General features: G+C 36.8%; 1 protein-coding gene across 5 annotated transcripts in view; it reads right to left on the reverse strand.

The window, feature by feature from the left end:
* The window catches only part of CDKL5 (cyclin dependent kinase like 5), a 135141-nt gene that overhangs the window by 14008 nt on the left and 103247 nt on the right, over positions 1–17886 (reverse strand). For all 5 annotated transcript variants that reach the window (XM_076356828.1, XM_076356792.1, XM_076356810.1 and 2 more), the window contains 5 exons: positions 15351–15431; positions 11187–11347; positions 7827–8853; positions 4244–4349; positions 2102–2225 (listed from right to left, as the gene is read on the reverse strand). In XM_076356828.1, coding sequence (XP_076212943.1) covers positions 2102–2225; positions 4244–4349; positions 7827–8853; positions 11187–11347; positions 15351–15431 — 1499 coding nt within the window. The remainder of the gene's footprint in view (positions 1–2101; positions 2226–4243; positions 4350–7826; positions 8854–11186; positions 11348–15350; positions 15432–17886) is intronic.

The raw sequence follows: 17886 nt of genomic DNA on the forward strand, positions 1-17886 counted from the left end.
TTTGCAACAACATTAGACCATTGCCAGGACAACTTGCACAGAGTTAACAAGTAGAGCTGGGCAGGAAACATTTCAGGAAAATAGGGAGTAGGAAAAGCAAAGAGAAATGCATGCCAAAATAGCAGTAACTTGGTGTTGTGGGTACTGCCATTCCTCCCATTTCACAAGAAGAAATGCTTATTCTTCTGTGGATTCTTCTCTCAAAGGAGCTGTTCCACTTTGTGAAAATATTTGAGTACATTAATTGGAGCAAGGACTTAAATCTAACTGTCTCAAAGTTAATGAAGGGCTTTATTCACTAGGCCATATTCAGCATCTCTGTGGTCCTTTCACTATTTCAACAAGATGAAACAGCTTCAAGAGAATATATTGAAGGAAACAGAGAATGTGCTTCAGAATAACCTCTAACTTCTGGTTCAGGGCATTCACTTGTTAGATCTAAGATCTTGGTTCAAGCCTCTGGTTTAAATAACGAAGAACAAAGGCCCTGCACTTGAGTTCCTCACATTCCAAAAAATAATGCTGACCCCAGAATATTTGGTTTTTTAAGTATATCTCTGGTTTTGACTGACAGTTCCATCCTGGAGCTGAAGAATCTTCCCAATAAAAGGTTAGTGGATATCAGTCTGTTCCTCTGAAAAGTTTTGGTTTTGATAATTTGGCATTGTAAGCAAAAAAACACTTAGTCAAAAAATTCCCAACCAGCTCTAACAACATAAGCTATTATTTCAGTTCAGAGTTAAAATAACATTACATGTTTCTTTGCAGTGACCACATAATAAAAGGTAATATATTGCCAAATGATATATAAAGCAAAACAAGATTCCAGTTGGCTTATGTTATATGCAAGATAGAAAGATTCAGATATGAAGGACAACAAAATATGTAAAAGGGTTCAACAGTAGGAATAAATACCTTCTTTAGCCACATAAGTCACAACATAAGTACCACCTTTTTACATAAATGACCGGATTCCTCAGCTAACTTCTACAAAATGGATGTAGGTGGAGCTACTGAAGGACAGGAAGCAGACTCTAGTGAATCAGAGCAGGTGACAAGGGTTCTGGAGTAAACATCTTCTATTACTGACATGGGTATACAACCTGAACACAAGCTGAAATACCAGTTGTTTCCCTCCGCCACCCCCTTTCTTTTTTAAGCAGGTAATTCACAGGATGTTCATGTGAAAACACATTAAGTCAACAAACCACTGAAACAGTTCTTTAGATAGCATGATTTTATCGCACTTTCAGAGAGCAGTGTTTCAGATTGTGGTACGAAGCATAGTTGAACCATGTGAAAGCATACAGTCCATTCCTCCCACCAATCCTTTGAAGCTCCATTTGCTTATTTTTATTCAGTGTGCTTTATTGTGATTGAACAAAGTGGAAGATTAAGAGTATTTTAGAGCTGAACAGCTCTCAGAGCAACAAAATTAAGATATTTCCCTTTAAGTCCTGCAAAGCTATGCATATGCTGTCATTCTATTAGCATAATTATAGTTAATTGTTCTATGTTATATAATGGAGCCATGTGATGCTTTTAATCTTTTAAAATCAATATACACCATTAAGATGTTGCTTAGTCCATTTTCCCATAGAACGTACTCATTTCCTTCTGTGGCGCGTAAGCAAAAAGAGCAGCAGTCCCCATTGTAGGGTGAATATTATATTCTTCATTAATACAGTCCTATTTTAGATATGGAAACATGCATTTTGATATTTTTTCCATTTGTCTGACAATTCATGCTTCTGGAATCCACAGATGAAGCTATGGCCTTGCTATCCATACTATATGCGCACAAGCACTTTGTATTATCTTTAACCGAAGATTGATAGTGGAAAAAAAAAATCAGGAAAGACTGGACAAAAGTATATAATCTTTAACGCATTCAGTGTGATGGTGTAATGAAGTATTTCTTGTTGCTCAACGGGGGACAGCAAACACGCAATGCTATGTCAGTATAGTCAGAGGAAGCAACTAAGCATGTATAGACAATTGCAAATTTTGAAAAAAAGTGTTTGTTTTTTTTTTTCCCCTCCTGTTAAAAATCCCTTTTTTTCCTGCCATTCTCTACACATCTGTGTAAATAACAACTCACCAGGTGTCAAAGGTGGTTTGTCTCTTTGAGTGGTTTGCCACCGTGCTGCTGTCTGCTGGTAACACAGAGGCTCTGTTTGACACATTGTTTTCTACGTACGTACTCTCTGGACGCGGAGATGGAACTGGACAGAGAAATAGCAAACAAGGTATACTGAGCTCTGCCAAAAATCACATCTTTCAGTCGTCTGCTTCCTCTCTACCTCTTTTACAGAAACAAGACAGTGAAGACACAGTTGTACTTTATGTATGACTGAAAAAAAGCATACTTTTTTTACAGTTTGGAAAGCTATTGTTTTGTGATACTTGCAAGGTAATATTAGTTGTAAAATGAGACCACCATCAGAACTTGGGTAAGCAGGGAAGCCACAAGTGCAATCGATATTTAAAATCAGGAAATAGAATAAAAGGTTGGAATACTGTTAAAGACACAAAATACTACAGTTCACACTTTGTCGTCACTTAGACTTTAAAAAAAAATAGTACCCATCCTGAAAAAAATTACTTTGGATTTTAATATAACTAAGAGACTACTCACTAAAAATGAAAGGATCAAAATCAGATACTACATATTTTTCAAACAGACATACCGTGGTTTTGAAAACAGGTTATTAGAATTACGAATATCACCAGAAATACCTGCGCTGGATTAAAAATTTATCAGGCGCTAGTTGCAGCATTACTGCAGCATCACACTATACTATTTATCAAAATTGAATCCGTAAGTTTTTGTTCAAGCTGTAGTAGAAAAGTGCATGCTAATAATCTTTGTATTAAGTCAGTACTTAAGAATTGCACAAATATGAATTTACTTTTTTCATAGTAACTTTTTCTTTCAATAGGTTTTGCATATACTATTATCTATACATTATTTAAATATAGTATCATTTTTCCAATGCAATAATTAAGTCTGTGAACTAAAATATATTCGTTGCATAGATATAATTAGAGAGGAAGAAACCTCTAGCTTATAATAAGGAATTGAATGCAACCCCAGACCTAGTTTCCATAGCACATAACTTATGGAAAATCATTCTTCCTTGGAACTTCTGTTTCACTATGTATAAAAAAAGAAGTATAATCCATGTCCAATTTTAGGAGTGTTTTAAGGATTAATAAAAGCAATTCAGGATTGAGGATTCTTAAGGATTCTCTGTTGCATGGGCTACAAAACCTTACACTCAAAAGCATTGCTCAAAACAGGACAAGCTTTAATATTGTTCACAGGTTTTAAAATTGCAATGGGACACTTGCAAGGATTGGCAGATTTTAACATGTCTAGATCAGGTTATCAACCTGAAGAGGATCAGAGGGAGATTTGTGACTCTACTTAAGGTTATTAGGTGACTCATAATCGAATTTTAGCTGATTGGGACTTCTTAAGGTTTAAGGGAGCCCCACAAGCCTCCTAACACTTGTAGGACAGTAATTAGCTTCTTATCATCCTTGTCTTTTTCAAAAGGATTACCCAGGTTTAGCCATGAGGCAGCTGCTCAGAAATCACCGTCTTTTGTGTACCGTAACTGAACAATATCTATCTGTGTGTGTATATACACACACATATATATGCACATACACAGTCCTGTGTTATTATTTATTCCGAACTGGGATTATGTAAGTGTGCTTTTGCTTGTAGGAAACCCTGATCTTTAGTAAGTCTGAACAAAAGAAATGTATATAGGTTTCGAGCAATGAAAAACTAGCATTACAGTTCCATGCACCACAGTATCTGAAATAGATCAGTAGGTATGTCAGCGTGTTATAACTACAAAGGTGTTTAGATATAATGTTAGTAAGAATTTAAAATACGAATTAAAAACATTAATGAACTGTTTACTCTGGTAATACTAACTTATTTTGTTCAACTCCCCCTGATAAATTATCTTGTGCTTTACAAGGTACTGCACTGAGTATACTTTTCAATCAAACTGAGTTATCATCTGCAAACAGATAATATGATACTAATACAGTTACTGCATACAACCTAGCAGGTCAAACCAGTCTCTGAAAGTGGGGTAACAATTCTTTTTCCAGTAAACTTTTTTAGTTGTTCATGTTAGTTCTCTGTATACATTTCTACTACTTAATTTATATTCCACGTCAAAATTCTTGTTTAATTTTGAAAGATCCACCATGAAATTACCTCTGTAAAAGCTGCCAACTCTTCTTGGAACAGCGTCATTATACAGAATTCTATTTTCCTTAGTAGATGCTCCATCTTCTGTGTGTGGATCATGATATGCTCCACCCTAAACAAAAGAGCAATCAACTATTTAAAATGAAAGACTATAAACTGATTTGCAGTTTTTAACCAACATACATAAGCAAGAAACCCCGAACTTAACCACATACAATTTTCCTCTCATGTTATTAATAACTGCCAATGTCAAATCGCAGACTATGTAATCAATAATTATTTGGTTTTGCTGCTTGTTTGCTTTTTCCAAAATGGCATTAACAAAATTTTGCGTCTTAGTTGTAATTTTAAAGACGTGAGCATGATTCAGACTCTCAGATTTTTGCTGTGAATGAAACGCAGTTGTAACATCTCTGGAGGAATCTTTTACTGGAGACCTTGTTAAATTAATTTCTGATGGAATCTGGTCACTCTGCTACTGGCAAATTTTAAAAAGCAAACAGGAAATGCATATAATTTGTGATAATTGCAACACCAAAGCACTATCTCTTATCAGCTGTTATACAGTAGTACCTACAGGTACCAACACTCACAAAATTCACTGTACGCACAATAAGAGGTAGTCCCTGAACTAAGAAATCTATAAGCTAAATAGTTAAGTCAGACAGGATAGCAAAAAGAATATCATTACCTCTAATTTATTTTCCTGAATACAGTACTTCCTGGAAGGTACTTTGAGCAAAAGCTTAAGTACGCCCTTACAAACATCCATATACATGTAATTTGCCACCAAATATGACTTAACTCCGCTCTTAAATGAACCAGATGCTGCAATTTTTCCCACAGTATGGACCGACCAGATAAAATTCAATACTCTCTACAAGACCCCACAGGAAACTGTACTGAAACCCGCATATGAATTTACATCTAAATGTCCAAGAAGAACAAAGGTTAAAAAACCCAAAAACACAAAAACCCCAACCAGAATTAAAAACTGGGATTTCAATTCACTGTACGAGTGGTTTGCAAAATCTATTTTGCCTTTTATTAATGAAGATCTGGCCTCACTGCCACAGATAAAAACCCCTGAAACTGTGCCAAGATGAGAAATGGAGCTAAACCAATGCTTTGAATCACAGTCTGATTTTTCTAAAATTTACAAGAGGCTGAAGCATTTGATTAATTTAAATACTTGTGTAAGATACCACTTCTTTGTCAGCAGTTGTTACAAATATGAGACAGTAATAGCAACTTGTACTTGATTTTCTTCTGCTTGCCCCCTTTTGTGTATGTTTAATTTAAAATAAAAAAGAACCCTTAAAACAAAAGTGTTGTACTGAAGCTTGAAAAGCCCCAAAACTAACACTGAATGCAAGTATTTTTTTCTTTTTTTTTTTTTTTTTAAGTAAGATTTAAAGCCTGGCAAACAAAGAATGTTTTTCTTTAAAAAGACTTGGTAGAGCTAAAGAGAAAATCAATGAGAAACTAGAAACAGGGAAGTGAGGAAACTTCACAAAATATGAGCAGAGAGAGAGAAGCAGTAGAACTGAATGAAAAAAAAAAATCGGAAAACAATAAAGAATCTTTGAGAAAACTTATGTTATCCCTGATTTTTTTAGTTCAGAAATCCTGAAGGAAGTTAAATTTTCTGATTTCTAATGCAGAATGGGGGTGTGTGTGGGTGTGGGGGTGTGTGTAAGGATACGAAGGAGCCAAAGAATGACTTCTTTGTGAAAATGCCTTTATGAGGCATAAGAAAGAAGATTGACAATTTAATTCTGATTTGTTATTGAAAGTCGTATAAACAAACAAAAACAGCTTTGTGAATTTACAGACTTGCCATCCATTTCAGAAAAGTATTTTTCCTTTCAGACTTCTGATGGTTGAAATACAGATTTAAAAGCATTAATTGAAGGCTTAAGTTTAAAAACACTGACCATAAGAGATAAAGGCAAGTTCTTTACAAATGATTAGGCATTCCAAAGTAAACCAAAATGAACAAATCCATAAGCATTAAGATACACATCAATTTTTCTAATTAAAATAAAAATTTGTCAACCAATTGTCAAAAGACAAAGAATGATCTATTAAAAACAATCTGCCTCTACATAATATGAAATAAAATTAAAATTACTTATCAAATTAATATCTGCTACATATTGCAGAAAAAGATCCTAATGCTCTGAAGAATACAAGACAGCATGAGCTTTTATTATCAAAACCTCAAACGTTGGTATTATTGCCCTTCTACAGTAACATCCTGAAGAATAAGTAACATTTAACTTGACTGAAATGAGAGAGAGAGAGAGAGAGAGAGAGAGAGAGAGAGAGAAATGACTACACAAAGGAAAAACAACACTTGGTTTTGAAATGGAGCTGCTGTAATCCCTTCTAAGTAGCTTTTTTTTTTAAATTACATTGTATTTCTCCTATTTTGATGAGATCCTTTCTCATGTGTGAATACACATAATCCTGAATGGAGGAGATGTGGTAAGTACGAAAAAACGTATTATGCCTTTTTTTCCCTACTGGACTGAAGAGGCAACCACTACCTGAACTTTTTTATGGTACTTGTAGACCACTATCAACTCAGCTACAGGTATTTCTTACATAACCTAAGTAGGAAGACTTTTTTAGTCTCTCACAGTAAAGCATAATTTTTAGACCTTATATAACATTTGTAGCTCTTTGACTTCTTTCAATTTGCCAACAAATCTGAACTAGATGTTCTCTCCTTAGAAGTCACTTTATCACAGATGTACATATAGAGAAACAAACACTCATTTTTGTACTTCTCTCTGCACCATTTTGCTCCAGTTTGGATCAATGGTATAGCAATTTAAAGATTTGGGGTCAAATGCAGTCATCTTTACACATCTGACATGTAAAACATCAGATAATTCAGAAGTGTTGTGTAAGGAATGTAAATCAAGACAAGAACTAGCCCTTCCTCTACTCATTAAATAAGGCTCACAGTAAAACACAACAAGGTATCTAGTGACAGTAATCAGAAGTCCATTTACCAGTGGCTTCTCCAACATAAAATCTCTAGACTACCCCAGTTATTTATTATACTAATCAAGATAAATACTGCAAGTTTTGATATTCCTCTAGTAAATTATGGCATTTCAGCAATAATGTCCTGCTATAAGCGAGTAAAAAGCTCACTTCAAAAATCAACATTAGCATTCACAACAGAAAGACATACAAGAAAAGCTAAATAAAAACACAAATGAGAAGGTTAATTAAGCAAAACAATATGATAAAAATTACGTCAGACAATGTAACCAAAGACCAGGAACTACTAATGAAATTTTAACTTCAGAGACAAATTTTTCTGTTCTCGCATTTCAGTACTTTAAGAGAACGGTAATCATAGTCCATTTTTAAAAATTATCTTTCAAATAGCCTCTCATTTTGCACTTGAAATATTTAGCCCTTCTGAAAAAAACCCCAACATCCCTTGCCTTACAACAAGACAAATAAATAAATAATTACGCAAACAAACAGAAGAGAGAAAGCAGGACACTGTCCCCACATGAAATAGAGGAAGGTAAGCCTTCTATATTAGGCAGTATTTTGAACTAACCCTATTAGTATCTTCCGTACAGTCTTCTCGTGACGAGCCAACAGATCTTGTGAGTGACTTATGCTGCACCTGTGGAGATAACAGTTGCAGGCTGTTTGCTCTGGCTGCCATCCCTTGCCCTATGCTTAAGCCACCCTCTGAGCCCTTTGACCTCACTCTGTCCCGGCTCACATACATAGAGTGTCTATGAGGGCGCTGCTGTGAAGAAAAAGGACTGGTATAACCTAGACCATAGGAAAAAGATTCATGTGGAGCAGATAGAGAGTGGGAATGGCTTCCATCCATGTGATCTGGCAGTTTTAACTCCTCCATTGTTTTGGAGTGTCTTGTTGATGGTCTTCGGGTATCCAGGGTACCCTCGCTGCGGTTATTCCTCCCGGACGGACTGAGCAAAGTTCTGCTATCACTGTGTCGGGGGGCAGTTGGACTGGTAGGAGAGTTCAAGTCCATACAGCTGGATGGAAAATACCTACTGCTGTTTGGTTCTGCAGCTTGGGCCCTGGCCTCAGAAAGGTTGCCCACGGATTTCGAGTCTGTCAGAACCCCATGGCTCTTTGACTTTGTCCGATACGAAGGACTCTTAGAAGACTGTGGGATAGTATCAATATAGCTGTGGCGACTGTGCTTATCGCCGGGTTGCAGCGTCCCAGTTTTGCTCTGAGAAGTTTCCATGAATGAGTGCCGGTTCTGCTGAGATCTGGTGTTAGACTTCAGGTACTTTGTGCCTGGACCATCAGAACTTTTTGGGTCCACATTAAAATCAAATTCTGTTTTTGCCTTTGTTTCCTTTGGGCTGAGAAGATGTGGCATGTTATTATTGGCTAGATCCTTGTTGCCAGATCCAGGTGTGTTGCTTGATTTTTTTGTATGCATTGGACTATGTGCAGCTCCAGGAAGGTTTCCATTTAAAAAGCTTTCATTTGCTGGAAGACCCTCTTCTCTTGGCCCGCCAACCCCTAGTGTCTGTATATCCTTGCTGTTTGATCTGTGGTGTGACTGCAAAGCAGAACTTTTGCTGGCTTGATTTCTACATTAAAATGCATAAAGAAGCATTAATATACCAGATTACATATTCACATATTAATAACTTCAACAAAAGTACACTCATTTTAGAAGGGAGTTGCCATTTAAAAACACAAAATTTAACTGCAGTAGGATCAAATACTGCCAACTAGGCATCAGAAGCTCCACCAAAATAACAGATTTGCAAGTGTTAGTACATTGTTGTTTCTTTCTGGCTATACTGTGATGGACATACTCAGCTTTGGTTAATGGATTTTGCTGACAAAAAAAATGAAGATATAAAATCCAATCATAGAAATTCCAACATGTATTTACACATTTATGCATGTGAGAGTAATACATGTGCACATCAATAATGTAAGCACTACATTACGAAAATTAGCTGTATATCCATTGGAAAAAATCTTAAATACACCTGGCATATCAAAGTGAAGGTAGAACAATAAAGTATGTCAGCACTGCCAAAAAACCCTGATACAATCAATGCTCCAGGCCATCTAATGGATGTCTGATTTGGAGAGGGAGGGGAGGGGGAAAAGAAGATATTGTGCTGGTAAAGACATGCAGGTGGAGCGAGCCTGAGCTCAGTGCAGCAGAGCAAGCCCTGTAACACCAAACCCACAACCAGGTCTACCACAGGAACCCCAACTTTTGTGGAACTCGGCACTATCCCAGTTCTGGCACACTAACTCATCCCCAAAGCTGCACCCGAAATGCTCTGCAACCAGACTGACTTGGTGCAGAGCTACTTGGTGATGTTCTTAACCTCTACTCTACTTTCCAGCTCTCCTGGTTTTGGGATTACAGGACTGAGATATGAGTTGGTTCTGCAAACACTCAGCCTGAATTTATTTGAGCAGGATTTATTATCTCAGGTTTTCTGGCATAAAACCAGTTCTGCTTCTGGACTTACAGTGGCATTGCAAACTAGCCATGACTGAGCAGTGCTGCAGCTATGCTTGTTAGCCTTGATGGATCTAGGCTGGCTATGAACAGTTAACTTACTTCTGTATCAAATCTATGATAATGTAACTCAGATATATTACTAAGGGTTAAAGTGAGAATTCACTGTACAGATGAGTTTGTACCTTTGTTGATCTTGTTGATAATTACAACTGGATAATGTTAGCCATTTTTATACTTATGATTTTTGTATTACCTACTTTCAGTGATCTAATTATGTACTCTATTACAGTTTCTAGAAATTTAGCAATTTTAATGCCAGTTTAAAATATTTTTTAGTTAAAAGGAAGCCTTTTTTTTTTAAACTTAGACATATAAAGAACCTAGCAATTTTAAATCAAGCAGCTAGGCAAGCCTTTGTATTAGACAAGAAGTTTCCAATGGATCAAGGTTTTCCTTTCTGATGCCACATCTCTAATGGTAAAACTTCTATCTTAAATATCCCTAAGGGCAGCTAAAACTTTTTGGTGTCTATCTCTGAAAAAGTTTAGATTGTAAATGTCATCATCCCAAATCTTAAAATGAGGAGTAATTTTTTGAATCTCACAGGAAGAGCTGAAGAAAAACATGGCTAGGATTAAAAGCCACTATCATTCTGCATACTTCAGAGGGCGACCTTTAGGAAAGCTTTTGTCAGAGGACTACCACAAGGCTTTTTGTACTGAAGTATTTTATCCACCAGTAAACCTGGTTTGTTGATGTATTAAAATCAAGTGGCTTTTCTCAAGCTATGTGGGTCCAACAAGGGAGTCACTGAGCAAATACACCCTGCTTTAAGTTCAAGTAGACTAGACTTGATTCATAACTGCAACTGCAGACAAAATTCTGTTCATCCCCAATTTGGAGCATGACCAATGCACATAATTTTCAGGACATTTAACTGCTAAAAATCTGTGTGAATTTTAAACTTTCAAATATCAAAACCTTGGACAGATTTGCACATGTACAGTTAATGGTAGCATTCCAAAAAAAGAGCATTCCTTTGGAATCTCAGGCATCCTCCAAGCCACAAAATTCCTACTGTTGTTCAAGAAAAGGGCTAACATTTTTTTTAGGACGGGTAAGCCAACTTATTCTTCCTTTGTCATATGCAGAAGTGGCTTGAACATAGTCTTTGTTTTTTTTTTCAAGAAGCATTCAGCCTAATGCAGAAAGTTAGTAAAAATTTCAGCTTAAATAGCCATAATACAGTAAAACTGTGTCTACTTCCTTTAGTCAGTGAGGCAACATGGAACAGTACATATGTCTCAACGTGCCTAAACTGTCAAACGACTACTTTTCTTTTCTTGTAGATGATGTTGTATGTAAGCATGATAGCAACTCACTCCTTGGCAGAGCAAATGTCAGTGATGATGGTGACATGCCTACGTTTACCTGTTAGATAATGTGTTGCTGTCTACGTGGTACGGTTTTCTCTTAGCTGACCGTGAAGGTGAACTTCCACAGCGATCCAAGAGTCTTTGGGTTTGAAACGAAGGATGGTTCAAACATTGTTCTGTCAAATATCTGTCTGCTGGATCTAACTTCAGTAAGTTCTTTAGAAAACAAATCCCAAAGTTTAAATGTTAGTATCTGTATTTGCATCAGCAAAAAATATAACAAAATAAATATTATTGTATATTCTAAATATATGTATATTTTAAAAATATACACATATAAGAGTTCTGTTTTTTACTTCTAGGGTTCAAACCCACTCATATTTTTAAAGAATCATCTAAACTGTTTACAATGTGCTCAGAGTAACATTTGCCTAATAATTCTGTTAGATCTGCTGTGATTCTAAACAAAGACACTTTCTGACATGTAGAAAATATTTAATCACAAAATTGAAGGTTGGGTAGGTTGGGGATTTTGATAAGTTTGAAAGGTTTCTTGCAGGAACAGGGCAATACAAAACTTATCTTGGAATATTTGAACGTGCACGACTCAACAAGGATAAAAGTTTGAATGGCTATTAGGTAAAAAGAATAGCTATTTTTTTAAGGGTTATATAGGTTGAATAGAGAACAACTCTGTGTATATATGCATGTGTATACACACACAAAATGCGTATCTGTATATGCATTAACATAGTATTCAGCCACTTGACCACAAACTGGTTTTCCCTTCACAGGATCCCTGCACTTCAAAATGGAAAATGCTCAGGAAACAAAGCAAGTGGCAAACTACATTCCTGTGTAGTTTGGTCATACAATATGCAGTATCTTCCCTTCTCAAGTGACAAACTGTGTACTGAATGATTAACTTTCTTTCCCCCTTTTTTCTGGTGCTCATCACTACAGTGGCTCAAATGGCCCAAACAAACACGAGAAGGCCACACATGATTTCCACATTCCTCCTCAGAAGAGAGGATGTTCAGAGGCTTCCCTCAAGTGCCTGTACACTAACTTGCAGAGCCTGGACCACAAGCAAGGAGAACTGAAAGTCCATAGGGAATCACAAGGCTGTGAACCTGCCTGGAATCACAGAGAAGTAGCGGGACAGGGCTCATGGCTGAGGCATGGTCACTGATGGGTACAGCTGGCTTCAGAAGGAAGGGGGTGGGGAGGGAGAAGAGTGGCACTCCATATAATTGAGTTCCTGGATGGTATCAAATGCCAGCATGAAACAGAAGGTATATCCATTGATAGTCTCTGGGTCAGGATTAGAAGGAAAGCAACATTTGTGATGTTATGGTGGGGGTTTGCTACCAGCTATGCATTGAAGAGCACGAAGAAGATGAAGAGGACAACTCTCCACAACAACAAGCAGAAGTCTCCTGATCACAGGTCCTCATCCTCATGGCAGACTTCAACTATCCAGACATCCAGCCCGTGTAGATGATCCAGGAGATTTCTAGACTATGTTGGTGGCAATTTCCTAGTGCAGCTGCTGGAGAGGCAAATCAGCCAAGGGTAGGACTTCACACTATCTGCTGCTCACCAGCAGTAAAGTACTGTTGACAAATCCGATCAGAGAAGACAGTCTGAGCTGTAGCGACCATGAGACGATAACAGTTAGGATTCAAAGGAAGGGTGGGAAGATAAGCATCAGAGATAGGACCCAGGACTTCAGGAGAGCAAGCTTCAGCTTCTATAGGGAATTACTGGGCAGAATGTCCTGAAAAACTGCCATCAGAGGAAAGCTGTCCAGGTGAGCCACTTGATTTTTAAAGAAAATTTCTTGAGAGTTCAGGAACAAAGCATTTTATTGTACGGAAGACCACAAAGTTTTGCATAAGGTCAGGTTGGCTAAACAGGGAGTTTCTTAATGAACAAAAATGCAAAACGGGAGTGTATGAGAACTAGAGTCAAGGACAGGATACAAAGGAGGACTATAAAAGCACTGCGTTAGCACAAAGGATAGGCCACTTCAGAAGGCCAAAGTCCAGCTGAAGCTAAGGCAAGTGAAGAACATCAAGGGTAAAAAGAAGGGGTTCTACAAGTATTCTATTAGTAAACGGAAGTTCAGAGAAAATGCATGTCTGCTGCTGAATGGGGGAAGACAACTGAATGACACGTGGTATTACAAAACCTGAAATTCTCAATGTCTTTTTTGCCCAAGTCATCACATGCAAAACCAGCTCCCAACTCCCAAATGCATGCTTGCAAAACAGCATGATTTGTGAAGGAGAGGGGAGGAGAGGAGCAACAAAGCAATGGGGCCAAACGGATGCCTCTTCATTAATCTAGTCCAGAAATGCTCTCTAAATAGAGATGTATGAAGAACTCATTACTTTACATTACAACTGACATGAGTTGAAGTGTGGGTTATTCAGTAATGTAGTAATTAGACCTGAGGTCCCTGAGAATGCAGATAATGAGGAACACACCAAGCGTGGACATGTGCCAGACTGTCCAGTGTCTGAAGAAGAGACAGGCATACAGCAAAGTATGTGCAGCATTTGTAGCATGCAACTTAACCACAAGTCTCTTCTGTTCTCTTCTTGTAGTCTTTTGCTCATTTTTAAACAATGTTCCAACTCCTGAATTAAGTAATGTAGGTCAAACACAAAATATCCCCTCTACAGAATCCCTGACCTTTCTCACCTTGTAGGGAGAAATATGGACAGAAAAGTTGAAAAGAATTATTCGAAGTGGAATGGAATTATTTGGAAACCTGTGTTTCCCTAAAATTCAAGTGCTTCATTTCACAACTTTGTTAACTTTGAAATCACACCAAAAGAACCCAAAAGACATTGAGATATAACATAAAAATTAGGATAAAATTAAAATAAACCCCACCCCAGCACATGTAACAATGGTCTGAAGAATAATCTTGAAATTGCTGTTCTGCAATATATGCTACTACAGCTTGAGCTACAGCTAACTATGATGCCAGAAAAAAGTTTCTGTGAATTAGAATATACAGGAGAAAGTATGATACCAAAACCAAGCAATTATATGCATTTTGCAGACTCCATGAAACCAAGATAAAAGCTATGCTGACTGTCTTCATAAGGCAGGGAGGTTAAATGAAGGTGATTTGAACCGGTTGTGTTAAAGAGTAGAGCAAATTTGGTGGATTTCTGCTGGCTACATCAATACTGCTAACAGTAGGTAAACACCCAAGTATACCCCAAAGCAGACAGCCTCTGATTTCCAAGACAACTGGCACAGATGGGCTTGGGACCACACAATTCATTTAGAGTTGATTAGCCATATCCATGCTTCCTATTTTATTTGTCCTAGATCGCCTTTAATTCTTAGGTGGTACCCCTGTGATTCTAAACCTAATTTTTGACACTACGACTTTTTTTTTTCAGCTTACTGTGGATGAAATAATGGAAGGCTTGTACTGCAGCTTACCAAGGTGATGTTTTTATAGTACAGTAATAAGGACAACAGTATGTGTTGCATACCCAGGAATATGGTACAAATGCATAGCACAATGCTTTACAGTGTTTGGCCATTTTGAGGGGAGCCAGGCTCTCCTGATCCCCTGTAAGAAACTTATCTCAGGATCATATCCTAGTTTGGCCATGAGTAACTAGCTGACTTGTTCCAAAACAGGACTGAAGAGTAACTTGACATACACGCTGTGTAGAGGTGAGTGATAGCAAGCAGATTAAATGCTCAGGTCAAAAAAAAAAAAAAAATTTTACCGTGTGCCAACTTTGTCTTTGACAACTGTCCACATCCTCATGCTTATCCAACAACAAATGAACACCAACTCAGGTTAGCCTAATACTCTGTGGATTTATCTAAATTTATTACGGGTTGAGAGCTCATACTCCAGTATTACTAAGGTAACTTGTGCATCTGAATGTATGTCAGTGTGAATGCAATATTGCTGCAAATAATGGTGATTCTTTTGTCTGGACTATGCATTGTTTATCAAATCAGTCAAATTTGAACAGACTCTCCTGGCATTTGCAAAGGGTATTTTCCTGATTCCTAGGAAATATCAAGCCTTGCTACAAACAATGGTGATATCAAAATATCTCAAAAGGAAGTTCACAAGTACTTCTAAGATGTATTACATTAGGAGACAAAGATAAAAAGTCACTTACATCTTCCCCTACGTATTACAGACAGAAAATAAAATACAGTTTCCTACCTTCATAAGATCAAGCAATACGCCGCTTAAAATTCCCAAGTATCTTCTCTCCAAAGACTGTGGATGATTGACTGCTGGAAACTGTAAAAATAATACAGCATAAATATACTGAGAATGTAAACAAGGTATACATGAATACAATGTTTCAAAAAATAGAAACTACACAGTGAATAAAGGCATGTAATTAATGGCAATCATATGCACTGAAAAAGTTAGTGGTTTATGAAACATTACAAAACATTATAATGAAACAAATAACTGTTGATGTATGATATGCATCTAGTCAACCAAAGAAAGTATTCTTGATTAGTAGGGCAGTCAAGGAACCTCTCTCAAATGAGAAATAATCAACTTAGATTTATAAATGTGTGTGTGGCATTATGATTGTCAAGAGGTGGGAGGTTTAAAATAGATTCAGAAATAAGTAATACATATTTTAAAAAAGGATTAAAAATAGCTTTGAGAGAATTTGAGAGTGCAAATACGGTACTAATTAAATACCAAAGATTAACAGTCAATTCCAAAATATTTTTAGTGAAAAACATCAAAACCCCAAAGGTTTAAGGTTCAGGATTGCTCCTGTGGTCATGGTGCAGTAACAACTGGCAACACCATGAGAAGTAGTGCACATTGCTGGAGGGCATCTTTTGTCAACTAGAGTCTGGACAAAACCCGATGAAGGCAGTCTTTGAAACTAGCCCTGTCTGAAAAGAAGAACAGGACAGACAGGGATGATTTGAAGAAAGAAAAAATAAAGCACAGAATTGGGTTTTTTTTGCTTGCTTTGTAACAAGGCAAGAGTCAAATAAAATGAAGACAGAATCCTTTCTTTTTATCAAATGAAAGAAAAGTTGCTCAATATTTCATTGCTATAACGTAACATCAAGTATAATGAGTTGAAAAGAAACAGACAACGGAGATCCATTTCCAGACCGTGGCACACGTTGAACTGACAGCAAACAAATAGATAAACTGATTTCAGTGAGGTAAATTCAAATTTTAGAACTAAAAGCATATGCCAGTGTTTTCAGAATTAGAAATTAAGGCTGCATTTCCAACAGAGGCATAAAAAAGCCTCATGGATCCAACTTATGCTGATTTTGGAGAAAATTAGGTGAATACCAGAGAAGCCTCTGGGAAAAAAAACAAACCAAACCAAAACAACAATCAGCCAGCCTATTGGCATTAACCAGTTTATCCAAAACTATGCAACTGAGATCTAGACACTTTGTTAGCAGTTCCCAGAGTTGTGGAATTTGCCTAATACTATGCAAGTGTTTCAGCTGCAGCGTGGCTTGATCCCATCCACATCCTATGTATTTTCTAAAAAGTCTCTTAAGCTAACACATCAAAGCAAGAATACTGACAATAGGAAGCATGCAGTGTTCTCATCTACTGGTACATAAAAGCCATCACTATATGTCCAAATGGGCTCAAGTCATAGATAAAATATACCCACGTACTGAGTTATAGTTAAAAATCACTGCAAATACAAGAAAACAACAAAATTCAAGTCAGTGAGTAAGACAGACAACAGCAACAAAAAAAATCAACAAACATGAAGATAAATGAACATTTTATGTGGAAGTTTGCTACAGTATAAAAACATATGAGAACTATATGTTTGGTCTAAAATGTCAGTGAGCAGGAAGATTTTTATTCCTTTACTTTCACTTGTGCATTTTTCAGCTCTCACTTACATCTAGGGATTGTTACAGTTAGGTGCATATATTTACAAGTTCACCTTCCTCAGATTAAATACTAGCTTCGAACCTATGCTTTAAAGAGCAACCCAGTATAAACACCCATTTCCAAAAATGCATTTTATTTGGGAGCAAAATGCATTGCATGTGCACAGTATGTGTATAAGTGTTAGACCACTATGAATTGCTGCCCATCGTTTGTACTGGCATTACTTTTCATAAATTACATTATGTCAGCTTTGAAGGAAAATGAAAGAACATTTGTTTCAATGTGTCTACTCCTAAATAGTGTCTGCATTTTTCTTTTTACTTTGCTTTCTTTTGAAGTGGTTTACTAATGATTATTTTTTTAAGTCCAAGTCTGCTACGTTCATCTTAGATAGTAACTTAGGTGAACCAAGGCTTCCATGCTTCCTCCACTTTTAAAATGAACCAAATGGCAAAATGTTCTTGTCTTCATATAGAATGACCATCATAAAGAAGATTTTACATCTGGAATGATCAGGGAAACATGAAAATGTGCTGAAGTCATGCAAAGCAGTAATACAAGATGGCTGCTCACTGTCATTGTTATGTTATTTAAAACTTATTTGTAGAACAATATTTATAGCCCTACATTACCACTCACATTTTCCATAAAGGCATGAGCCTATTGGTACTTTCTGATTCCATATTATTTTATTTCCTTGGGCCTTCAACATACCATGGATGTTTTCTTCCTCAAAAGGACTGAAAAGAGATCACTAAATACTCGCTAAACCTCAGGAGTGAGGAAAACTCTGTGTGTGTGTGTGAGCAGGAAGAAAAGACAGAAAGTTTGCAAATTTTTAAAA

Source organism: Aptenodytes patagonicus, chromosome 1, assembly GCF_965638725.1.
Source record: "Aptenodytes patagonicus chromosome 1, bAptPat1.pri.cur, whole genome shotgun sequence".
Lineage (NCBI taxonomy): Eukaryota > Metazoa > Chordata > Aves > Sphenisciformes > Spheniscidae > Aptenodytes > Aptenodytes patagonicus.